Source organism: Papilio xuthus, unplaced genomic scaffold (genome assembly GCF_000836235.2).
Source record: "Papilio xuthus unplaced genomic scaffold, Pxut_1.1 DF827756.1, whole genome shotgun sequence".
NCBI lineage: Eukaryota > Metazoa > Arthropoda > Insecta > Lepidoptera > Papilionidae > Papilio > Papilio xuthus.
In genome coordinates this window covers 3,501,995-3,528,944 of record NW_013530893.1, presented here as the reverse complement: position 1 = coordinate 3,528,944, position 26,950 = coordinate 3,501,995, and the positions used below count along the sequence as shown (strand labels likewise).

Genomic DNA, 26,950 nt, shown 5'->3' with positions numbered 1-26,950 from the left:
ATACCTTCAAACATCCATCCATTTATCTAAGCATATGCATTTAGTAAGACTTAGTAAGATTAATGTGGCATAAAATAATTGCAGGCTACAAGGCGAAGAAGCCGGAACATCATTCGTTGCGGCGGCAGGTATTGTTGAATCGATATTTTCGTTGTTTCCTTTCGCAGTGCAGTCCATTGCATAACTAATATTTTGTATTAATCCACCTTTATCTATCACTAGCCGTCGCCCGCGACTCCGCCCGCGCGGAATTAAAAAACAACTTAAGAAACCTATGTGTCCATCCAGACTATATTTTATATGTATGCCAAATTTCATAGAGATCCGTTCGGCCGTTCCGGAGATACCTTTAAACAAACATCCATCCATCCGTCCAAATATTCGCATTTATAATATGAGTAATAGTATATATTATAGTCAGATAGTAAGATTAACTCATTATAACTATAATCAGTAATTCTTCTAAAAACTATAAGTGAATTCTTTATTATTTCAAAGACAAGTCCAAGAGCGAGCGAAGACCGCACTAGATCTGACGACAGCACAAGACCTGCCATTAGGCTTTTGAAAGGAATGAGACGATATAGACTAAGGTAAAGCTAATTTATTGTGGCTTTCTGAGACATAATCTCCGTTTAGTCAAACATGAAAGACAGGGATGACGAAATTTTTTATGCAGACATTTTGGTCCCAGAAACCAACGGCTAGGTATGCTATTTTGGAGTAATTAGTTTCCGGTTTTTAGTTCCATAAACGAAGCTACATGTGGAGACATTTATTAAGTATGCTGTTGAATATATTTCTATCTGATCGAGAAATTGAGTAGTAAAAGATTAGCGTGGTTTGGACATGTTATGCGGAAGAATGGTGATATAAGCAAAAAAGTAATGAGATTGAATGTGGATGGCTACAAAGGTAGAGGAAGACCAACAAAAGTATGGAATGATTGTGTGAATGAGGATATGCGTAGGAAGGGGGGATATGACGGCTGATAGAGATGTTTGGAGGAGTAGTACATACCGTGCCGACCCTCAATAGGAATAAGGGCAGGTTGATGATGTAGAGCAAAGGAGAAAAAGAAAATGGAGGCATTTTCTATGACGCTGTAATGCTTATTCTTAGACCAAAGCGATATAAGAATGTTTTTTTGTTCCATTGACCTAATTTAAATGTTATTTACTAAATCAAAGTTACATTGCATTTGCCATAAAATTGTGTCATTTGTTCTTTTTTCGCTGCGCTTTATAACTTTGTATGAATCAAAAACAATGTTGTTTTAATGTTCGATGTAATCGTGTGGCGAAGCCGCACGGTACATTGGCACGATACGTCGCGTGACCGACATATAGGCAGACAAATTTATTTGACCCGGTGGCTATAACGAACTAAATTACAAAATAGCTCGTTAGCTTATCCAACAATGTCTTTTCGTATCTTGGTCTATATCTCATTGGGCATGTTGGTTTAATTTTTTTCTAAAATAACACACCAAAAACACGTCCCACCGGGCCAGATGTGTATGTAGCACTATATCATACGATATAAATGTACGCTAATGTAAACAATTGTTTTCGCAGAAACGAAGCTAAATTAAACGCTGTGCGGGAACAAAAATGGCAAAGGCATGTTTATGAAAGTCCCACAAACAAAAGTTTAACGGTTTGTTTAATTTTTTAATAAGTTTTTCAATCGGATAGTTGGTCAAAATATTGAGATTAAGAAATAATAAATTATGACCTAAGTTTTTCATAGCCTATACTTACAGAAACCTTTTTATTTCAGAAATCACAACAAAATTTATGTCTACAATACGGTGCTGCCGAAGACAGTAAGTCTATTGTTAATTTTTTGTTCAAATTCCGTTTAAGAATATTTCTCACGCCCAAGCATCACCGCCAACCTTCTTCAGCACCTAAAGATATGGACATTTTGTAGTGAATTTATCCTGCAATGAAATTTAATATTTTCTCTTTGTTTCAGAAAGTAGCAGTTTAGCAGGGCACTGCAATTCTGCGAGTAGTTTTTGATGAATGATTGTTTTTAGTGCTGTTAATTTTGGTGTCTTTACTGGGCGTTGCAAATAAACATGTATTGTTTTGTTTTACTTTGTGTTATCTTTTATCTACCATTAAAGGCTGCCTCTCGAGTGGTATTTCATGACTTAACAGACTACAAATATAGCGACGAAAGATATAAACCATTGGAAATTAAGTTTTACGAATTGGAAGACAATGACATATCATTTTAAAAGGGATAATGAGAATAAAAAGATGAAAATACAACTAGGGACAGATCCACTTGATATTGTAGTTAGGAAACAGAAATTATCAACCTGTGTTAGTTGACTGCTGGACATAGGCCTTGGCCACTGCCATCCCGTGCTATACTCCTCTTTCCACATCCTGCGCCTGCAGTCCTCACTAGGTGTGCGGTCCACATGGAAGCTCTAGGCTAGTAATCCCATCCGTAGGCTTCCTTTAAAATATTCTGATATTTTCAGTATTCTCCCATCTGGTGTTGGTGGATTGACAGATTAAAATAACCGATATTTCTTAAAATGCTTTTTAGTCTGTCCTTATAACAGCAAATAGCAAGGCACATCCCTAGCGTCAAAGTTGTTTTGTTTATGTGTCACTCTGATGTCATTTGCCATTCTACGGATCTGTACATGAACATTTTGCGAAATTATTTAACGCAAAATGTGTGATATAAACGATAATCCAATTAAATTAAGTGTTAAATGGAATGGCAAGGAATTCGATATACCGGAGCTATCGCCATCGGATTCCGTAGCAATGCTGAAGATTGCCATCGAAAATGCCACGGGTGTTCGACCGGAAAGACAAAAACTTCTCAATGTAAAATTTGAAGGTAAATTCTTATTTTATATTAATATATAACACATTCTAGCTATATCTCGCCTATTTTAAAAATTATAAAATTTAATATTATGTTTATTTAATATGAAAAAATACTAAGCCAATAAACTGACTTTCGCAAACATAAAATGTTTCAAAGTTATACCTTTATGCCCAAATTATGTAAAATGCACTAACTAATTAAAAAAACTCAATACTAATAAAGCATTTCAACAAAACCAGTTTCTAAATCATAAAGACGTGTGAATGAGGTTACAGTAAGTCATTTGTTTAATTTCAAATTATTATATTACATACATCTTATGAATCACATTACAGTTTTTTAAAAATACTAAATATTTAAAAATGAAAATTATGTATTACTCTAGAGATTTTCATATTCTTACAATCATTGCCAAATTTTTTTTAGGTAAAGTGGCAAAAGATAATTGCACCTTAGCAGACTTAAATCTAAAGCCAAACTTGAAGATTATGATGATGGGTTCTCTGGAACAAGCTATAGAAGGTGCTCGGACAAAGCCTGATGTTGGAGATGATGTTGTCAATGACTTGGATATTGAAGAGGAAGAAGTTGATGTTGAGAACCAAGAGGTTTGTTACAATATTTTCCTATTTAAAAAATATAACAAAAAAAGTAAAATTATCTTATTAATTTGTTAAGTAGAGAGAATTGATTAAGATTTCAATAAATTTATGCAAGTCATACTGTGGGTTTTTTCTATTGAACAAATTTTTCTTTAACTAGTTGTTAGAGATAGAATCCTGCAGTCAAGAATGATATATGATTTTCAAAACAATACCTAAACCTACCTAAAAGCAAATCTTGCCTTTAAGAAAATCAGAGCAATTTTTCCACAATAAACTCCTGCTAATCAAATCTTTTTTGGAACAAAATTCCTGAATTTATTGCAAAATATTAATGTTAGTCATCTTTGCAACTTTGTCTATGCAGAGTAAAAATTAAAGTAATAATAACTATTTTCAAAATCGGTCAGTATTTTTTGTTTTTATTTAAATCTTTTTTCTTATAATATTAGTAGAGATAAACATAACATTTTGTAAACTATTTCAGATATATTTAGCTAAAATAAACAAGAGAGTTCGAGATTATAAAATAAATTTATTGAATGAACCAAGAGAGGGGAAGAAATTATTAGTTCTTGATATTGACTACACATTGTTTGACCATAGATCTGTTGCTGAGACTGGTATGTATTTGATGTTACTACAAAAACACCCAACATAACAATTTACCTTTAAAAAATTGAGGAGTTTTGTTAAAGAGAACAAGGTTTTTGTAGTTATAATATGGGAGTTGAATTTATTTTTTTAAATTTTTATAACACAATCATTAATTTTTATTTCTTCTTCACTTTCTGTCATAAAATTACTTACGTAGTTTCCACTGACATAACAATCTTACTTATTAAATAAAGTTTCAATATATGTATTCATCATCATCAGCACACTACACATCTGTGCTGAGGGGCTCGTAGCACTCCTTAAGTTAAGGGTGACTAGGTCATAGTCAACTATGCTAGCTAAGTGAGCCTTGACTTTCTTCTCAGATATGTGCAGATTGCATCACTATGTTTTCCTTCACGTTAAGATCATTTGAAAAATGTACATATGTAAATCAGAAATCAAAAAACACATTGGGACTAGGCGGGATTTGCACCCAAAACATGTGGACTGCAAGTCAAGTGCTTAACCTCTCAGCCACCAACGCTCTTTATACTTAAGAAGAGAAATTCTTAATAATTATTTAATATTTGTTCATTCGTAGGCTATGAACTTATGCGACCTTTCTTACATGAATTCCTAACATCGGCTTACGAAGACTATGACATAGTGATATGGTCGGCAACTGGAATGAAGTGGATAGAGGAGAAGATGAGACTGCTCGGAGTATCCACGCATCAGGATTACAAGATTATGTTCTATTTGGATTATTTAGCTATGATTACAGTTCATACAACTAAATATGGTACTATTGATGTAAGTTTTTTTAATTTGTATTTGTACTCTATGGTTTTAGGTGTTGCTAGTTAAATAAATAATAGATTAAATGCCATCTGCCAATATTAATATTATGACAAAATGATATTAAATTTACTGCCACAAAATAAAGATCTAATTTCAAACTGCTTTGTTATTATTGAATCAGATTTATTAATATTATATTTGTTTTGAAATTTATAAGTTTCAAGTTTAAGTCTCTAGCTAATTCGGCAATTAGCCAATAACCTAATTTTTTTTTAATTATTATAATTTCAGGTGAAACCATTAGGAGTAATTTGGGGTAAATATCCACAATATAGTCCAAAGAATACAATAATGTTTGATGACATTCGAAGAAACTTCATCATGAATCCAAAGAGCGGTCTCAAAATCAGACCGTTCAGACAAGCCCATCTAAACAGAGATAGAGATAGGGAATTACTCCATTTATCCACATATCTGAGAGAGATAGCACAATACTGTGATGACTTTGATCAGTTAAACCATAAGAAATGGGAGAAATATAAGCCTGATAGGAATAGGACGCAACATGCGGGTAGTAAGAGAAAAGCCGAAGATAGTGCTCCAAGTACACCGAAAGAATGACGATAGTTCCATAAAACTATCGCCCTCCTATGGTAGGTGGCGCCATCTCGAATCGCCTTATCGCTTAGAAGACTGCAATATTTTTACAAGAATAGTTAATGAGAGCTAAACGCATTAATGTTTGATCGTTAAAAAAATATATTTAGTCAGCCGCTAGTTCAATTTTATAGTCACAAAGTTTATTGAAGTTATTTTATAACAGGGTATTTGTCGTAAATACAACTTTCTTATGGTGAAAGAAAAATCTTGATGCAAAGTTCACATATTGGTGAAGAAATTCATAGATATGTGTGAAGTCAGTCCGCACAGAGCCAATGTAGTTGACTGTGGCATAGACTATACTTATGGTAGGCTCTGAGACCCTCAGTTGCGACATTTATGAACTGACGATCTTTTTTTAATAAATACACATGAAATAGTCATTTTTACCAAACTTTATGCAATAATAATACAAAAATTAGTTTCATCTTATTAATTCCCTAGGATAGTTCTTTCTTAATGTTTCTTTCTCTAAAATAATAAATTCTAATCAACAATGGGAATTAATAAATGACATGCAATCATTTTTAAATACCCTGTTATCAAATAGACAACAATTTAAATATTAAAAAAATATCTTTGATATAAAAACTTGCTTCAAATACTAAATTCAAATTATAACGTCTTTTCAAACTTAAATATTTTTAATAGTTTAATTAATTAGTAATAAGTTTTCACCAAGTAATATAGTCAATACATAGATGCACTTTTTTAATATTTAGTAATACATTGAAATATGACTTAATTTTGCATTATTACCGATACCTTACAGATTTCTTTGAGTCATTAAAATATATTTTCTATAAAAAAACTTTTGATTTTAAACTTTTGCAATAAAAAAAACAAGAAACGCATAGAAATTGAAATAAAAGAAAATCTTATAACATTATTGACGTTGACAGGTGGGCGCTAGTGAGCTGTCATAATTTAGTTTGACTTATGCCCACCGGCTCAGATAAACTCGTCGGTCTATATTTATAAATACTCCATTATAGTAATTAAATCAATCGAAAGTATTTAACAAATGTTTTTAAAATATCATGACAATAATAATGAATATTTTTTTAAAGAACTGCCTTTTCGTTAGACTTTTCATTTTAACTCTGCAGTCTTTTCACAATCTTCGCTCTAACATTTTCAACTTCCAATTAATTAGGCTGAAGAACAAACTTTAAAAAAAATATAAGTAAGGGAATAGGTAAGCATTTAATGCATTGTATTTATTTTTTTAAACTGGTAACATTGTGTCACTTAAAGAAATGCTCTTTGTATATTTAGGAATAATTTTACAGCGATTAAATTAGAATAGAGATATTTATAAATAAATACAATATTTAGAACCAAAACATTTGATTTTTATTTATTTTTATAGCAAATATGTATTATAATTTATTATTCTTTGTATGATCGTATTTCATAAGACCAGAAATATGAGAAAGATATTTCTTACAAAACTTACTATTAACAAAATGACAATGCGTTTAATAATTTCCTGTTTGAATTAAAATTAGCAAAACATATTTTGAAAGTAATTAGGATCCAAATGTAGCACAACATTCACCACAACATTCGAGACAATTTTGACAAACTTCGCAAGTACCATTAAGGCATTCTAAACAACAGTTGTCGTAAAAACAAGCCACAAAACACGTTATAATAACATCCCAAAATTCAGCACATAATGTGCATATATCTAATGTACACAAACAGCATTCATTCGCGTTATTTTCACTTTGCATATTTTGGTCACCATCTTGTTTATTTTCCCGCGCTTTGATAGGTTGACAGGTTATAACTTCGGTTTGAATTTTTCCCGGTTCTGTATCAACTGCACTGGTTAAAGGCACTCGAACACTTTCGTCGACAGAATCGTTTGATGTCATTTTTCGAAACAATTAATTAAATTTTATCTCATTTGAATATTTGTGTAATTATACCGCAGTATACCGTAGCCATATACGTTAGCAAACTCAATGGAGTGGCTTTAAAATCGGTAAACCAACCAAACGTTTGTAGAACGAGTTTAGTGTTACAAAATATCTTATTTTTAGCGCGATGACGTTTCCCGCCCATAGGATTATTGTTTTAATAACATCATGTGATGAATCTACTTTTATTACATGATTGCGCGTAATTTTTTCTTATTATTGAGTCTCTTTTTAACTTTTTATGTTATTTTCTTATCAAAAATTAAACAGTTACTTTTTGTGCACTATTCTACAATGTTATGAAATACAATGTAAGAAAAGTGAAGAAAATATAATTAATCCTGGCAATTAAAGAAATAACTTTAACTGTCTAGTTCTACGTAGCGATCAGCTGCGAACAACACTTGTATTGATTCGAGTGTTTAATTTCCACTGGGGCGACTACGAGTGCTATTGCCCGACTAGTCACTATGTGGAAATAGGCAGTAACAATCACCTTTAATTGATAATGACATTGACACTTCACTGACAGGCAGCAACAGCGAGGGAGTCCAGCGTTTATTTTATTTTTATTTGTGTGTGTATTTATGTGAGTTGGAGTTAGATTCGAGGCCGGAGATAACAAAATGACGCACAAACTGATTAATGCATGCACGAAATGCATTTAAAAATGATTAAGAAAGCATTATTCATTCAAATTTTGTGTTTATCAGTATCGTGTGACGAGTGTGCGAAAGTTTTGCTTTTACGAGAAAGTTAGTTGAAAGTTTGCGATAACGAAGTTTTTGTTAAAAAAAAGTTGTAAATTAAAACAAAAACAACTGAATCGAATTCAATTTAAAAATGACAGACGTTATCACTTCTCAACCAACATTTAACAACACAGTTACTACATTATCCGACGATCCTCCTCGTTACGAAGATGTGATTTCAACACAACCCCATCGTGATGAAAATAATCAAAACATTGACTCAAATGAACAAATCGAAGCCACTAATATAGTTAATAATGAAATTAAAACAGATAATATAAATCCTGAACAAGAGAACGAAGAAGAAAGAAGACGAAACCAGAGACGCGCAGATGATTGTTGCTGTATTTATGTTAGTGATGATTATGATTTCTTCCTTTGCCATATTATTGCAAATTGTTGTATAAATATTGGTAATTGTACTGAATCTTGTTGTGAAAGTTGTGGTGACTGTATACATGATTGTTGTGAATCAAATGATAGCGGTGAGAATGTTGATAGTGGTCAGAATTATGATAGTTGCTGTGTGGGGTGCTGTGATGGTGATAGTAGTGGAAATGATGATTGCTCATGTGATTGCAACTGTTTTGATTGAAACTCAATGTAAAATATTGACTACTAATAAGTTCGATCTCTTAAGATGAGAGAGACAATATATGTTGTATTTTTTTAATGTTTACATATATAAAGGATATTTATACATGTGTAAATTAAGAATATATGATTTTTATTAAGTTAATTTTAATATAATCTGATATTTACATATATCTCACTCAACAAATATGTGAGATTGTGCCAAAATTTAGAAGAATACTCATTATGAAGATTTTTTATTTTATAAGAGAAGGGGGCAAACAAGTGACAGGAACACAGTTATGTTAATTAATGTATCTTTTTGCTGTAATTTTTTTTTACTATGCTTGTCTTTGTGTCTCCACCAATGAAACATTGTTATCTATTGCATTCCTTTAAACAAAGTGGTTGCATAACAAATTTTATAACAGTGAAATCTCATGGTTGTAAAGACTTATAGCTAAATGAAAACCAGTCCATAAATCCACTCATTAGTCAATACTAAGAACATGAAATAAAATAATGATGTTAAGAATAACCACAAAGTTTTCCTTATATTTACATAAGCGACCATATTGTTAAAATTTTGTATTGCTTGATGTTAAATACAAAAAATTGTACAAAATCATAAATCAAATTACATACAAAATAACTGAAAAATTTTTATAAAACATTTATATATTATTCAAATAATTTTACAATTATTAAAAAAGGATACTGTGTTTTTATTTTTTTTTATAATATTTAATTATTTTGCTTCATTTTGATTTTACATTGTGCCAATTTTACAAGACTGTCCTGGAATTTTATAGTTAGTAGTAATTGATGAACAATTTATAAATAATATATATTTATAAATAGTCAAACCTGGCTAAGCTAGAGTCTAAGGTTTGACTGTTTTTACTATTTAAATATCACTAGCTGTATCCCGCGTCTCCGTCCGTGTGGATCTATAAAAAAACTTAATTAGGTGTAGCCCTCCCATCCATCCATCCACATCACATCCATCTAAACATTCGCATTTATAATATTAGTAAGTTAAATAAAAAGCAGCTCTTCAAGGCATAAATTTGAAAAAATAAATCATAAAATGAATAAATAGTATCCTATGTCCATCTCCTGGCTCTAAGCTACCTCCTCACCAATTTTCAGCCATTTCAGTAAAGTCGTTCTTGAGTTATAAATAGTGTAACTAACATGACTTTATTTTATATATATATATATATAGTTTACACCATACTCTTAAGTGTCTTTTATTAGCGTTTATTGAAATAATAGTAGTTTTATACGTCTGTGGTGACTTTTATGGATGGAAAATTCCCAAATAGATATAAGATTTAATATTCTTGCTCTATAAAATGATTCACTTAACATTATGGTCATTGCAATGATTATTAAACAGTATTCTATCAACTTTTATACTTACGACTAGTGTTGTATTTATATAAACGATTCGATACTATTAGATTAGTGCTTGTCGAGAGGGCTCTGTATTCGTACGAAAAAAAATTGCACTGGATTTTTTTTTTTGTAAATCCCTCTTTGACATGTAATTTAAATTTTACCAATAAATATTGTTTGGTACGTTTTACATAATTTTTTATAAAAAAAAATCTGCAAAAAAAATCATTAAAATGCCCTCAAATGTAGTGACAAGCCAACCTATATCTAATCAATCGTTAAATACAATATCTAAGGTAAATCCTTTTAAAAATAATTCAACACCTCAATGTATCGAATCAGTGCATGATATCGACGAAATCGAAAATACTCAATTAAATTCGATTAAAGAAGATGAAGAAAAAAATATTAATGAAGATGCAAGTGATAGTTTTTTATTTCGATTTATTTCGAAATGTTGTCAAATTTGCTGTTGTAGTTGTTGTGATAATTGTCAATGTGATTGTGTATGTTTATATCATGATTGTTGTAAATGCAGTAGTATAACAAATAATGATAGCTGTTGTAAATGCGATTGTCTTTGTTATAAAAGCACACGAAAATATTAAAACAACTCAATATTTTACAAAAATGAAAAACCGAAATTTACGTATGCAATTGTAAAATTATATTTTTGTATTCATTTTTTTTATTATGTTATACTTAACACGTTGCGCGCTACGCGTATTTCTAAGACAATTCCGTTCAGGCCACGAGCGCCGCTTATACGCATTGGTATTAAAGGGCCCCGTGTTTCCGATCGCAGTATAAAATAGTTTACATTTTTAACATTATACCTATAGGCCTTCAACACGTTACGCGCCAAGTCTGTTTTGTTTTTCTTACCGCTTAGCCTGCTCAGATAAATTTTCTTCGAAATGGATTCGATGTCGTTGTTTTTCTTGCGACAAATCAGTTCATTACAGTCAAATGACACTGAGCGTCAAACATCCTAAACAGAAAATCTAGTATCATCCACCGATGGCTGACGCGGCCTAAACGGAAAGTCTAGTGTCAGCCACCGATGGTTGACGCGGCCTTAACGGAAATTTTAGTGTCAGCCACCGATGGCTGACGCGGCCTAAACGCTCGCTCAACGTGTTAAGTAATTCTTATAACGAAAGTTATATACAATTGTTATATACCTGATTGTCATATAACATATTTCCAAATAAAAACATTTTTTTAACATTTTATCTTTTATTCACATCGATCACAATACATAAAATGACTAGACAGACGGACACATTAATAGTTAAAATAGTTCAAGCGTGATATAGACTTAGATATAATTTAACAAGATTTAAATAAGGACCAAGTTTTTTGACCCATATCTATAGTGCGACAAGCTTATCTGGCCGGGTGGACACTATCACGTTTAGTACTGTAAAAAAAAATACCTAGATAGGCACAGAAAATATCAAAAAACACAGCGTAAAGTACGACAAGGATCTTGTTACAGTATTTTTTAACATTGCCAAGGGGCGCTAGTGAGCAATAACTTATGTCCACCGGGTCACATAATTTTATCTATTTTCTACCGATATTTGTGTCAAAATATCGGCAAAATACTCGAATAGAACCTTAAGAAAACATTTAATTTAAATATAATATAAACCAGTAACTTTAAGACATCATAGAAAAAATTTAAAAAGCGCGAATTACAATAGAAATCTTTAAAATTATGAGTATTTTTTTTTTAAATAAATTTTACCTTAATGGAATCGATAGACATTGCATAAATTATGAAACCTTAAAGTAATTTGAACTGAAAAAAAAACTAAATTAAAAATCTTTATAAAATATATCTCCTACATTAAAAAATGTATGTCGGTGGCTCAGTGGTCAAGCACTTGACTTGCAATCTGCAGGTCCTGGGTTCGAATCACGCCATGTACCAATGAGTTTTTCGATTTCCGATTTACATATGTACATTTATCCGACGTTCTTACGATAAAGGAAAACATCGTGATGCTGCACATATCTGAGAAGTAGTTCAAAGATATGTGTGAAGTCAACCAACACGCACTTGGTCTGCGTGGTTGACTATGGCCTAATCACCCTTAACTTAGGGTAGGCTCCGAGCCCCTCTGTGGGGACGTATAGTGAGCTGATGATGATGTGACATTAAAAAAAATATTGATAAGATGAAGATTGAAGAAATGACTAGGAAAAACAACTTACGTAACATTTTTATGACTATCATTTGCATTGATAATATAATTAACTGACTCATCATTTTATTGCGCAATATAATATTGAAGTCATCATTTAATTGAAGCATAAAACATTTATCAACGATATGTTAGAATATATAAAACTATTTAATTACCAGAAAAAATCATGTAACGTGAAATACATATAAGACCTTAAATATGTAGTCTATTTATAACTAAAATAACATCCTGCATAATCATCATCAAAAAGAAAATACTACGAGTCATGTTATTAACAAAAATAGCTAAGCCAATGCGGGGAGTAGTGTGCAGGAAGTATGTCACTGCGGTTTTTTTTAAATTTTATTAAATATCAATAAAGATTAGTACTGGCAACATGTAACTTTATATTTTTTCTGGTAATTAAAAATTAATAATATTATACTTTATTCATATAAATAATATCAGCATGTATATGGTGTTTATCTGAATTCTAAAACCATGGACAAAGTTTAAGGTTTTTGTGTGTTTTTAGCTTACAGGATGATTTATTTCATTAAAGTGCAACAAATAGTTAACATGTAAATTTCATTTAAGATTAATAATTAATTAAATTAGCTTATAATAAAGATATAACGAGAATACATAGAAATTGAAATTAACAATAAAGTGTAAAAGAGAAGTGATTATTGAAAAGTAAATATTTAATATATAAACATACAAAAATTACATAATATGTGTATAATATATAACGTTTAAAAACACCAATAACTTTTTGGCAAATACATTAAAATGCACGCACTATACACCTTAAAGTTATTCTAATTTAAACACACCCAAATACATATAGATTGTCTTTAAAAATCCTATATAATATGTATATATTATTACACATTATGTAATATATTTAACCGGATTAATTGCAGAATCGCAGACTAATCCAAATACACTTTCAATTACATTGTAAAAATTCGAACGCAAAAAAAAACATTCGACTCAATAAATTCTTGACGTTCCTAACAATTACCCGTTTATTAAGAATCAAATTATTAATTAATAATTTAATATAACTAAGCTTAATTAAGGAAGATTGATAAATTATATTGCTTTGTAATATTTTTAAAATTTATCATTATAAAAAAATATTTAAAAAACTAACTATTTTAATGGAATGAAACTATTATTATTAAATAGTTGCATATTTTAATGAAATTATTTTTTTTAATTACTTTTCTTTTTAACGTGGCTATTTCTTTGAAGCTATCTTAGTTGGCAAGATGAGCATTTACAATATAAAATAAATAATAACAAAATAATCTATAAAATTATGTGAAATTATGTTAAAGTGAATTTAAATTAAATACATTTTCCTAACATTATTATAATTAGCGTTAATTTAATTTTAATTTAATTTATAATTAAAATGTAATGACAAAAAATATTATTATTAATATATTCGATTTATTTCTAACTTTTAATAAAACGATATTTTAATTATTTTTAATTAAAATAATGAGTATTTTTACGCGGAATTTTTAATATTATCTGAGTATTAATGTATAACATAATCTAAACTAAGCACTTTATTTAATTTATTTCTAGAACGCATAATTTTTTAAATATTTTTTTTTCCTATTGCATTTTTTGACTAGTTGTTTAAAGGGCGGATTTTATAATTTCAATAGCTAGGCAGTTTCACGGTGTTAAAAAAAATCGATTATTTTTGTTTATGAATATAGAAAAATATGTTTTTACTGCATGAAATTAGTCTTTTTTATAGCAACTCGGTTTAAAATATCTAGCTGTTACTATATTATATGTAAAATGCGGACACGGACGCGTGAAATGCTATTCATACAATGTTGTTTTTTTATATTAATTTCTCTATTTTAGATCATTTTAAATATCGATAAGAGCCTTGAATATATTCATAATGTAGTTAATGAAAGGGCTCGAAAAGAGAACTATAGATGTATTCAAATTCTATGGAAATGAGAAATCACAACAAACATTTTACCTATAAGGCTGTAATCACTTTTTAAAAACAGATTTTTTATCATCAATATAAACACTACAGTACACGTGTATTTGCCCGCGTCGGATTTTAGTTTGTTTTGTATGATTCGCCCACATCGAAAGACGGCATTTATCGATAAGCAATCCATTGCGTGCTGTGTGTCCGGTGTGTCCGGGGTGGGCTAATGTACGCTTACCTTTAAACATTTCAAATGTCAGTGACACGTGTTATAATTTCTCATTTCCATTATTCGAATATGTAAATGATATGACATGATAGGCTATTTTAATTCTAAATATTTTTCGACAATAGCCATAAATATCGCTATATTTGAACAATTAACTTTTATCACTATCCTATAAAATCGTACACTAAACCAGGGGTAGTAAACCAATGGCACGATTCATTATGCAGTGCGAAAAAATAAAATTGGTAAAAAATGTTCACAATAACCACAAAGTCAAAATTGTTTGATGGTTTTTTTTTAGGTAAATGTTCGTCACCCCTGGATTAAACTATCGAGTAATTTGGCTAATATTTTTTATATTTCGAATAATTTTAATTAAATTCCACCATTATGCAAATACGAACTATAATTTTTTTTCTGTTTCTGAACTGAAATCTCTATATTTTTTGTTTGGTATATAAATAATTATTATTTTATTTTAATATAAATACGGTCTACAGCACAAGAAGCGACATATATATGTTACTATATAATTATATGTTAATAAATATATTTGGATATGTTAAATTAAAAACATATTTTGGATGGCATCAAAGAATACTATTGGTAACTAACATAAATGAATTATACCAATCGCCTTTAAGACTATTATTGTTGTTAGATGGTAACACTGATTTTAAAAAGATGAAATTGTCTTTGCTTATTTAATCGCATCTTTCGAGCATTAATTTTCTACCAAATAAAGGGCTTTTACTTTTAATTTCTTATGTATTATTGGTGTTATTTGTATTTTTCATGTGAATTTTGTTGGCAGATGCTCTTTTATTAACTATCAAGTTGACAGCTGTCAGATTGACAGCTATAGTGATGCGCCGATAATTTTTTTACGGTTAATTTTTATTTATCACATTATCGGAACTTTCATTTCAATATGCAATACCTAAAAAGTATTCATATGTCAGTTTCTTTAAAAATATTACACGGGCCGTCCATATTGAAATGAATATACCTCGAGTTTGGTGAATCCACCGCGTCTTGAGTTTGATCTTCCGTCTTCGCGTGTTTTGGTGAATTTTCTGAATGCAATTCTTGACGGAAATTACCTGAGAATATGTAATATTGCGTAAAATTAGTTAACAGTGTTAAATATAAAAAAATAAAGCTTCATACTTATATTTACAAAGTTAATTAGTTTGATTGATTGAAAATAACACAAAACATACTCACAAGCAAAGCGGCAATTCGAGGCGATAACAAAATGGAACTGGCTGCAATACATGTTAAAATCAATAAAAAAAAATTAAGGATCAACAAAAAAACTAAAAAAAACTGGATTTTTTTATTTACATCACTTCAAAACGAGCAAATAAAAGCACAAACTAGTACTACTCTATTTAATTTTGATTGATTACTTTGGTAGGGATTTTTTAATCGCAACAAAAAATCTAGAAGCTTGGCAAAGCGACAAAATAAAAAAAAACTAAAGTGTATAACATTTATTTTGGATGTCTGTAGCACCATACATTTCTTATTTTAATACAAAACACCATTTAAGTGCGTTTAGGTAACACGAACATGGACTTTGGATTTTTTTGTCACTTTAAAAAATAAATTCTTAATTTAAGAAAAGATAGCAATTATAAAATAGAAAAAAGATAAGTAAAGGGAAAAATATATGAAAGATTGTAATAAAAAAATCTATCAATCTAAAAACACAAAAAATGGACTTTAAAAACTAGAAAATAATAATAAAGACTAATATAAGAATTGTAAAATGTCAAAAACTACCCAATATTGAGTTTATTAAACGAAAAAAAAAACAATTTGATATACTTGTCGACAGATTCTTTGAAATAAGTAACAAAATATCCAAAATCCATATTTCAAGGTACAATTCATTATAAAGCTATGGGTTTCCATTGCTCAAACACTTGTATACAACATGTTATTTCCGAAGGCAGAAAACATCAACACACGCGTTTCAGCAATGAAATTGCAAGGTATAGTAAACAACAGTCTTAAACAAAACAACAGTGCATTTATGAGACCAAAATCCCCGTTTAAAATGAATGGTCATCACTATTGTCCAAGGGAATGACGGATGACGATATTATTTAAATAGAAAATTTGGTCTCAGAAACTCACGGTAAGAGCATATCTAAGATTAACTTCATTTGGATACTTAAGCGTTCTGATCATTGACAAAAAAATGATTGTTCAATTTTCTTTTATATACGTATACTTATATATGTACGTATTTATATAAGTATAATACTGTTATTATACTTTAAAATCAATTTAAAATATCGATTACATTTATCGACATAATTGTCAAATCGATAAAAAAATCTATGTCATAAAATGTTTGTAACCTCTGATTTATTTCAATTTTTGACTTCAAAATAGCGGATGTTCTCAAGTAGTCTGTATTTTCTTAAATCTTAGTAACATTATAAATGCGCATGTTTGGATGGATGGATGTTTATTTGAAGGTATCTCCGAAACGACTCAACGGATCTTGATGAAATTTTGCACAGATGTAGAACATAGTCTGGAAGAACACATACGCTACTTTTTAAGTTTTTTTTTATTTAGATCGGACGGAGTCGTGGGTGAAAGCTAGTGTTTTATACAATTAATTATTGTGAATTATAAATTTATTTTTATTTGTTCGTAATGTAATAAGTAACATAGAATTATCATTTTAATGAAATGTCAAAACACCCAATAAAAAATTGGGTATGTTTGAGCAGAACTAAGACTAGAATTATTATAAAAATTATTTGGCATAAAAATTTCTTAAGCACCATTATTTATTATCTATACAAATCTTATTATCTATGAGGAATCCCCTCACTATGACCATAGATTATATTGCATCATAATTTGCAGTTACCTGCGGACTAGTTGCCATATTAAAATATGACAGATCAAAAATATTTACAACTAATTATAATAGATTAAGTTTTCATTAGTTAAAAAAAAAATGCATGCTTTTAAGTAATACGACAATCATGCTTAATACTTAGTTTTAAACTTATCGTCATTAAGTTATGTTAATATCACTTTAAGTTTTTAATACTTAAAGTGACAATTAACATAACTTAGATATTGTATGGTAAAAATTTACCATTTGTTCGTTTAATACAATTAAGTCTTAAATATACACTATAAAAAAAATGCATTCACATTCCTCCAAAATTAAAAAGTCAAAATATTTTTAATCTATGAGAAGTCATCTGTCAAATTATAGTCTATGTCAATGCATTTGACATATTTAAATTTGTTTTTAACTGTGGAGGAAGGAAATAGTGCTGCGACATCGATATATCGATATTAAGTGCAACATTTACTAAAGCCACTACAACGACAATCGACTTTGCGCGCCCGTCTCCTACAAAAGCCGTAACATTTCAACGCCAAACAACACAAGCCCCCTTTCTTACTGGCCTCAGATTTACATGATTCCCTACTATCCAATCTCTCTAATGGTGGTACATCATTTAACAACATATCTAACCGACTCTTCAACTGTGTAGGGGATACACTACGATCTCTACTAAGTTTAGTAGTCGATTTTATTTCTAAATTCGTACCTAAAACATCGATAATTTCATTAGCCAAATCATCAGAGCCTGTTGAATTTTCCGCATTCGGTGTATGCGAGTCAACACTTTCTGGTGTATAAGGATATAGACATTGCGTAGGGCTGAGTAATGATGTATCGATATCGTTAACAAATATACCATCGTTTGAGTCAACACTAGTGATTTCAACGTATGGTATAATTTTATCTGTTAAAGAACTGGTTCTGGTACGCTTTGGTACATCTGTATCTGCGTGTATTTCGTATGAATAGATAGTTTTCTTGGCATATATATCTGGGTCTGTTGGCAGACGGGCGAGGCGGGGCGGGGGCTGGGGCGAGCGGGGCGGGGGCGTGGGGCCGGGGCCGGGGGCGGGGGCGGGGCAGAACGCGCAAGGCCGGGGGCATCTACTCTCTACCGTACCTCTGTCACTCTGCAGCATCACGCGTAAGTAGATCGGCTGTTGAACAAAATTACACTTATCAATTACTTTTTATAAAGAAAAAGCTTTAACATTTTTTTTTTCATTTTAGATAGTAAAGCTGCAGAAATCTTATAGTTATACATACTATATATCATTTTGAGTTACTATAAATTACCCAGTGGTTACCATGATGTTACTATGCGTTACTATCAGTTACTATGCGATACCTTGCAGTTACCATTAGTGTTTATTTTATATTATAAGGTGGTATACGAGCAAGAGAGTACCTGAATACACCGAAAAAGCGAAGCAACTACTGTCCATAGACATCCAGACAATTGTAGATGCGTTACTTCCTTTTTATCGAAAGAGACGGACGCATAGAAAGATATTTCTCCTTCCTATGCCTCTCTACCTCCACTTTAAGGGAGGACTAAAATTAGTCCTAAGGCATGCAGACGCGTGTATTCTGTGTTTGTGATGTTTTACGTAGAAACCAACAATCAAGATGAGTGTGCGTTTCGGAGGATTCATTTAACTCCTTTTTCCCTTCTCACCCTTTTCTTGTAAGGAAAGGTTACCTTGTGGTCCCCCATGCAGGCAGCATCCCCGATGACACCGTAGTCAGTGCGGCGTCGTGCTGTGACGTCAGCGAGCCGGCGCAGTTCTCCCTCACACTTGGGCGAGCCCTCAGACTGGTTGCGAACCAAACGCCGACGGTTCGGCGAACCTTCCGAATCTGAACCACTGTTTAGAGAGAGTTTTTTTTAATATAAAACATACACATAGCACGAGGGAGTAAATTAAAAACCTATATCGATTTTAAGTATTACATTTTGGTAAATAAGAAAAAATATATTTGGTACACACAATGTATTTGCTTTGCTGGATACGAGATTTTATTTATAATTTTTCCCTGGCTATGTCTGTCCGTCTGGAAGGCCGCATTTGTTCCGGGTAATCCGGGTAATAAAAATTTGACGGGACTGCAAGATAGTTGATGCCGCGAGCAATTTATAGTCTACTTTTCTTATAATTTTTGTGCTGACGAATCCACGGGTAACTGTTAATTTTTATAATATTATAAATGCGAATGTTTACAGCAATGGATGGATGTATGTTAGAAGGTATGTCCGGAACTCAACGGATCTTGATTAAATTTGGCACAGATGTAGAACATAGCCTGAATATACACATAGGCTACTTATTAACTTTTTTTTAATTCCACGCGAATGCAGTCGCGGAGAATACGACAGCTCGTATATCGTATATGTATAACATTAGCTGTTTAGCGCGAATCCGTCCGCGCAGAATTAAAAAACTGAATTAGTAGCCTACATAGGCTACTAATTCAGTTTAGAATACAGATTCATATAGAATACATATTCTGACTATGTTTTACATCTGTGCCAAACTTCATAGAGATCTTTTCAGCTGGTTCTAGAGATGCCTTCATCCATCCATCCATCCAAACATTGACATTTATAATATTAGTAGGATATTGTAAAACAGACCGTGCATTGAGGGCGTGTTGTATACTGGTGGGGTCAGCAATGCTCTTCCTGCTGACAGCAATGCCGGGCACACACAGCGCCTCCAGGTCCGCCACACTGCCCTTCTTCTCCAGCACCTTGCCGGGACTCACCTGGAAAATGCAATAATTCATTGTTATTTCTCTTTATCACAATGTTTATGAAATGAGTATGTGTCACGGCCGACAGCTAGTTTTTATATATTATAATACTAGCTATCGCCTGCGACTCCGTCCGCGCGGAATTCTTCTGGCTACTATATCTTATCTACATATGTAAAAAGTTGTGTTGGCATTTATAATATTAGTAAGTTAAATAAAAAGCAGCTCTTCAAGGCATAAATTTGAAAAAAAATTGAATAAATAGTATTCTATGTCCGACTCCTGGCTCTCAGCTACCTCCTCACCAATCGGTCATATCGGTAAAGCCGTTCTTGAGTTATAAATAGTGTAACTAACACGACTTTCTTTTATATAAATATATAATTTGAGAAAAGAGGAAGCGGCCTACGTGTAATCGACAGAGGAGGGGACGCACAGAAAGATAATGTTTCCGTTTACCATGTGTACCTCCTCCGTCAAATCCACTTCTTGCCTTCCTTTCTTAATATAGAAACGGGTTGGAATGGTAAAGAGAACTAATCAGACTGTACGCGGAATTGCTTCCACTTGATCCCTCTTCTATGTAGTCGTGTTGTACTTAGCGAGCTGGATTTATGTATGGATTGTATGGATTAAAATATAAGCTCACTTGATGATTCTGTGAAGCGGGTGAGTTGGATCTCGCAGGACTGCTATCAGAAGATGACATCCTGCTGTTACTGTCCGTTGAGTCTGTTACTGATTTCCTGAAAATTATATAACAATTACTAGCTGTCGCCCGCGACTCCGTCCGCGCTGGATTAAAAATAGATGTTGGCTGATTCTCAGACCTACTAAATATGCTCACAAAATTTCATGAGAATCGGTCAAGCAGTTTCGGAGGAGTATGGGAACGAAAGTGACACGAGAATTTTATATATAAGATTATATACAAATGTTTCTATCTAGTGGAATATTTTATCACTTTTTTTTAATTGTTCTATGAAAATTGTGTCTATCGTGAAATAATTTCGGATTTGGATTGGATCGAATTATAAGTAATATATGAAATTTGTATATAGAAAAATGATGAAGAATTAAAATCGTTTGATGCGGAATTTTATAAAACTAACTTTTTTTATAATATATCACAAGGTGGCAAACGAGCGAGCGGCCACCTGAAATCGCTGAAATAGCGAAGTGGCCGTTGCCCATAGACATACCCAATTGCATATACGTTGCCTACTTTTAATCGACGGAGGAGAGGATGCACAGAAAGAAAATATCTTCCCTTTCCATGCATCGGAAAGTCCACTTTTACTTCCCGTCGTTTCCTTATAAGAAAAAGGATGGTAAGGGAAAGAGGACTAAATTAGGCCTCCAGGACGCACACTCATCAGACTGTACTTGGAATAGCTTCCACTTGACGCCTGTCTTCTGTATGGTCGTGGTATTTCACCGGGCGAGCCGGGACAATTTGTGCGAACATGTTAAAGCGGGCTCTACCACTGTTAACTTTTATAGCTACAGTAGATTACTAAAATTTTCGCGTGACGGAGACCTAATTTTCCTTTCCATCTTTGTCTAATAAGGAAATCATGAGAAGGGAAAGTGGATTTATCCTTTGTTGATTAGGTAGCAATAGTCGTTTCGCTATTTTGGCGAATTCAAAGTATAAAAAAGTGAACTGTACAGACCTGGAAGAATGCAGATGTCGGGAGTCTCCAGGTCTGGCGTCAGAGTGCTGCACCAGCAGACGTGCAGACTGAGACAGCAGCACGCGGTCACACCACGCCGGACATCTGGAAATACAAACATACATATATATTATACTAGCTGTCGCCATCGACTCCGTCTGCGAGGTATTAAAAACTATATTAGCAGCCTATGTGTTCTTTCAGATTGTATGCTACATTTATGCCAAATTGCATCCATGCTGCCGTTCTGGATCCTTCTAACCAACATCCATCCATCCATCCATATAATATTACTAAGATAAATATCTAATCTGTTGGACTATTTTTGTGGTAAATTTCTTAGTGTTGTCATTTACAATACAAATTGACGTTACAAAAGTTGATTCTAAAATACGTCAAACTTTTATGAAACACTACATCTATCTTACTAATATTATAAATGCGAATGTTTGGATGGATGTTTGTTATAAAAGTATCTTTACAATGGATGGATGGTATGGATCACACTGATATTGGGCATATATATAAAACATAGTCTAAAACACAGTATAGCACAGTGGTTCCCAAACTTATTTTGTCTACTGCCCACTTTGAGAATAAACATTTTTTTATCGCCCCCATATTTTCATATATTTAAAAACCATTATAACTTCAAATTAAATTAATTAATTATTGTGACCTATATATGTATATTAACGGAGAATTCTAAACGAAACTTTTACTATAACCCGCAACTTGAGACCTGCAGCGCCCACAAGGGGGCGTTATCGCCCACTTTGGAAAATACTGGTGTAGATGCTTAATAAACACTGCTTAATAAAGTTTTTTTTCTAATTCCTTGCGGACGGGTAGTTAACAATAAATAAAAATAGAATAATGTGAATCACCTTGTCTTCATATAATGTGTGGGTAGTTGTACATTTTCTTCGAAAGGATAACTTGGCGGGAACTTGACCGGGAACTCGAACAGATGTGGCCGCAGCGCCTCCAGCTCTCGGTCGAAACGTTGCAGCTGTCAAAAGATAACATAAAAAAGGTAAAGATAGGAAACAAAAAGATAAGAAAGAAGAGTCTACTGTGAAGTAGACAAAGATTAAACAGAGAAATAGAACTATTTGATATATATTTTTTGCAATAGGAATACGGAAATTTTAATCTTTGTCTTCTTTTCGTTTGTGAAACCATTGATCAAATTATTTCTGACCTAAAAAACAGTTTTAACTAAAAAAAAGTTAAAAAAATTGTTTTAATGAAACTATGATTTATTTATTCCCTTTCTTTCTTCTAATTGTTTTGCAAAATTTTGAATTTTATTTCGACTAAATAAATTTAGATCCTTTATACACAAGGCGACGTAAATCTATGATATCCGGCGATTTCAGTAGCTAAGCGACTTGAGCAATACAATGTTATAGAGGTACACAGTATGCGTTATCGACATTTATATCTGTCATCGTCAAAGACAGTCACTCGCAACCTATTTGTCAAGATGGCAGAGCGAAAAGTCGCGGCGACTTTCAAGATGGCGGAGCAAGTCTTGGCTAACATATAGTCGCTACGCTTCTACTAAATAGACGACTCGAATTGACAATTCAAAGTTGTGTAATTTACGTTGCCTTATGTACGAAGGGTCTTCTAGAACATTCTAGACTAACCCATGGTTCCCTGAATATCTTCTGATGGTCTACATGTGAGAACTCCTTCTTGCCAATGGTAAGGACGAGGCGATCATTCTCTCTCGCTTTGTACTGCATCTTGGCGGACTCCGCGCTGTTGCCGTGTTGTAGACGGCATGCTGTCAATTCTTCTGTCATTTTCTAGAACGTTCTTTATATTTGAGGTTCTTTTTAGCTTGCATTTAAATAGAATACTTAAATCTAACTAACATTATAAATGCAAATGTTTAGATGGATGGATGTTTGTTTAAATGTACCTCCGGAATGATTCAAAAGATCTCGCTGAAATTTAACATAGACGTAGAACATAGTCTGGATGAACACATAGACTACTAATTAAGTTTTTTATTACAGCGCAGATAGAGTCGCAGGCGACAGCTAGTAATATTGTTAATGCGAATGTTTAGATGGATAGTTATTTATCTATCTATCTCGCAACAGTCAGCGCAGAAGAAAGTAGCCGACAATATGTCCGCATGCATCAGCTCATCTACCTTCCCGTCAAAATTCCAGCTATATCAGAGATTACCTACAGACAGACAGACATATTTTTTTGTTATCAGATTCAAATATATAACGTACCAACGAAATACGATTTTCGATATTCATACAGACACTCATAATAATTTTACTAATATATATTAATTACCTTAACAACAGCGCCTGTGTCAGTCCTAAAGTTGAAGTCTCCGAAGATAAAGTATGGGGCGGAGTTTGCGTCCGCGTGCAGATGACGTAACGTGTGACGTAACGCGCGACGACGACTTCGGCAGTATACCTAAAGTACAACGTTACTGTTACCTTGTGGTAACTCTGACACACAGAATAAATTGAAACACAGAAAGGATGAAACAAAGGAAATTTGTTGAACAAAGTGTATTTCAGTGTTGGTATTAGTCGTCATAGACCAGGGGTGGCGAACCTATGGCACGCGACATTTTTTGGATTAATCACTAATCACTATACACTATGAAAAAGGTACTAAAAAGTCAAGTATTATACAAAAACTAATATCTGCGCTACAAAATGTCATAATAATCAAAACGATTTTTTTTCATGGTATATCTATGACCTTATTAAACATTTTTGCAGAACGTTGATATGTACATGTTTGCTACCCCTGACATAGACGGATTTATATCGAATAAGTGAGATAATAAACCTGAAACTGACAAGCATGGATGCATAGATATATGAATGTGACATTATAAGTTAGAATCCTTTGTCGCGAATGGCGCGCTTTCGTTACAAAGTCAACTGTCAGAATGATTAGTGATGGGACATAAAAGTTGACATTTAAGTAAGGCTAGTGTTGTGGCAGTACACCGGCACAGTGTCGGATTTTCTTCCTAACAGTACAAGTTTGCTACCTCTCACACAAACGGACTTAAATCGAACAAATTTGTGAGATAAAACCCTGAAACTTTAGAGCATGGTTGCATAGACGTATGAATGTGTAAGAAACGTACTCTCTACCTAAGTAAGGACAGAGTTAAAAATGCCTAATGATTAAGGGTGTGACTTTGTTCCTATTTACGCATGTTAAGTGATCCAAGTATGTGTAATGTAAAAAATAATTCGAATACCGCTCTGTTTCAATTGAATCTATTTGATATTTTTGAGGTTTGCAAGATATTAACTTACCGATGGGAAGGGCTCCATAGCTACCAGATTAGATGCGTCATGGAACAAATGTATGTTGACAAATTCAACCGCAGTGCCGCGCAGCAACCAGCGCGTGCGCAGGAATCCTTTGCGCGACCATTTGCACTGCGAATTTAAGAATCGAAAATAATTATTTGTTTATTAAAAAAAATTGTCTCTCTCTTCTCTTTCCCTTCCCACCCTTGTTCTTGTAAGGAAAGGATGGGAAGTGAAAGTGGACTTTCCAGATGAGACGATGCATGGGAAGGGAAAATATTTTCTCATATGTGCATCCTCTCCTCCGTTGATTAATGGTAGGCATCGCATATGCAATTGCATATGCCAATGGGCAACGGTCGCTCCGCTATTTAAGCGATTGGAGGTGGCCGCTCGCTTGTCTGTCACCTTATGATATAAAAAAATCAACAAACAAAAAACATACAGGAGATTACTTTCCTGGATAACAAGAATATTTTTTTAATATTAGTGTTTAATGAATTTCAGTTTACCTCCGGGAAGAAATGCTGTGGAAATTTGGCCTTTTCTTTGGTAGTGACCTTTTCAATGTTCCCGCTATTGACCTCTTTGCCAACGACCTCCACGTAGCCCTTCACCTCAAAGTCCCAGATCTTGATGTCGGTAAGTGAAGAGTGCGCGAAATACATATTACCTAATGCCTGGTAACAAGTTTTTTTTTTATAAAATTGACTCATCCGATTAATAGAGTTACATCAGTTAAGGTCTATTAGAGATGTAACTTTTTTCCGAGATAGTCCGAAATATATAAAAAAATATTGATAAAAGGAAATTAAAAAAAAATGTATATTTCGTTATAGCTATTACTAAAGCTTTTCATTGATAACTAACTCAATAGCTTCAGCAATTTTTCGGAACAGTATTTTTTTTTTGTTTTTATAACATTAGTATAGCCTACACAGTATTTATAAAGTTATAAAATGCACAATAACAGCACAAAATAATATTGTTAAGTATTAAAAATATTTACTATACGTAATAACAATTAGGTCATTAAAAAAGATTTCCTAGTTGGTACAGAATAAACACGGAAATCAGTTTTGATTACTCATAAAGTATCAAGTATTACCGCTCCTCGGAATGCAAGAATGACGTCACAGAAAGGCGGGAAAAACGTAAAGTTGTACTCGCAGTTGTTTCCAATCATAACACTAGTAAATTCTTTCATCGCAATTCAATAGCGTTCATATATTTTCTTGGAAGATACGACGAAAAAAAATCAACATTTAACAAAACTAAATATATTATAGTATTAAATAAACTAGAAACATAGTCCGATATCGGCATCCACTAATTTAAGACTCGTCGTGCGTCTTTCTTCGTGATACTACAGGGCTGGACTCATGCGAGAGTGTAGCCGTTTTGTTTTATCATAAGTTTAAATAATTAAATTGTAATTAAAGTTCTTAATATCAAAAGTTTATAAAGTATTTATTCTCTTCTCAAGTTCTATTTATGATCTACTCACCGTGAACCTCTCAGGTGAGCTAAAATCTTCATCCAGGAATATCCGGATCTTGTCATACAATCTTAATTCGGGACAATCGCACAATCTCTGCACAAAATCTTCCACATACTGCATAGATTTCTCGTAAGCTTTCCCACCAACTTCTTGCAGATGAAGAGCTATGAACTTTGGATCCATACGAGAGACTGCTTGGAGGAATTCCGATGTCCAGATCGGTAGCATCACTGA

At 32.4% G+C, this 26,950-nt stretch overlaps 3 protein-coding genes across 4 annotated transcripts in view; 2 read left to right on the top strand and 1 right to left on the bottom strand.

The window, feature by feature from the left end:
• Window positions 1-2,104, top strand: part of LOC106116400 (uncharacterized) — a 39,789-nt gene extending 37,685 nt beyond the window's left edge. The window contains exons 82-86 of the mRNA XM_013310227.1: window positions 85-128; window positions 499-593; window positions 1,578-1,659; window positions 1,783-1,828; window positions 1,981-2,104. Coding sequence (XP_013165681.1) covers window positions 85-128; window positions 499-593; window positions 1,578-1,659; window positions 1,783-1,828; window positions 1,981-2,027 — 314 coding nt within the window. The 3' untranslated portion in view covers window positions 2,028-2,104. The remainder of the gene's footprint in view (window positions 1-84; window positions 129-498; window positions 594-1,577; window positions 1,660-1,782; window positions 1,829-1,980) is intronic.
• A 525-nt stretch (window positions 2,105-2,629) lies between these two features.
• Ublcp1 (Ubiquitin-like domain-containing C-terminal domain phosphatase 1) lies at window positions 2,630-6,833 on the top strand. Its single transcript, XM_013310306.1, has 5 exons — window positions 2,630-2,871; window positions 3,289-3,470; window positions 3,952-4,087; window positions 4,666-4,877; window positions 5,157-6,833. Exons 1-5 carry the CDS (start codon window positions 2,700-2,702, stop codon window positions 5,484-5,486), a joined length of 1,032 nt encoding a protein of 343 aa, XP_013165760.1. The 5' UTR covers window positions 2,630-2,699; the 3' UTR covers window positions 5,487-6,833.
• Window positions 6,834-15,148: 8,315 nt separating this feature from the next.
• Window positions 15,149-26,950, bottom strand: part of 5PtaseI (inositol polyphosphate-5-phosphatase A) — a 15,851-nt gene continuing 4,049 nt past the window's right edge. The window contains exons 3-14 of one of the 2 annotated variants that reach the window (XM_013310252.1): window positions 26,723-26,950; window positions 25,728-25,895; window positions 25,219-25,344; window positions 24,224-24,352; window positions 23,554-23,715; window positions 22,786-22,910; window positions 21,899-22,003; window positions 20,872-20,968; window positions 20,104-20,234; window positions 19,171-19,336; window positions 18,589-18,625; window positions 15,149-15,681 (exon numbers count right to left, since the gene is read on the bottom strand). In XM_013310252.1, coding sequence (XP_013165706.1) covers window positions 15,530-15,681; window positions 18,589-18,625; window positions 19,171-19,336; window positions 20,104-20,234; window positions 20,872-20,968; window positions 21,899-22,003; window positions 22,786-22,910; window positions 23,554-23,715; window positions 24,224-24,352; window positions 25,219-25,344; window positions 25,728-25,895; window positions 26,723-26,950 — 1,626 coding nt within the window. In that variant the 3' untranslated portion in view covers window positions 15,149-15,529. Of the gene's footprint in view, window positions 15,682-17,219; window positions 18,626-19,170; window positions 19,337-20,103; window positions 20,235-20,871; window positions 20,969-21,898; window positions 22,004-22,785; window positions 22,911-23,553; window positions 23,716-24,223; window positions 24,353-25,218; window positions 25,345-25,727; window positions 25,896-26,722 lie in introns of those variants that run through there. The other variant, XM_013310251.1, reaches the window with a different exon arrangement.

What these genes read in the sequence shown, in the direction of transcription:
- Ublcp1 (XM_013310306.1), top strand. Translation starts at nt 2,700, where the DNA reads ATGTGTGATATAAACGATAATCCAATTAAATTAAGTGTTAAATGGAAT. An exon ending in TCTCAATGTAAAATTTGAAG is followed by an intron (nt 2,872 to 3,288) that starts GTAAATTCTTAT and finishes AATTTTTTTTAG; the next exon opens with GTAAAGTGGCAAAAGATAAT. An exon ending in TAGATCTGTTGCTGAGACTG is followed by an intron (nt 4,088 to 4,665) that starts GTATGTATTTGA and finishes GTTCATTCGTAG; the next exon opens with GCTATGAACTTATGCGACCT.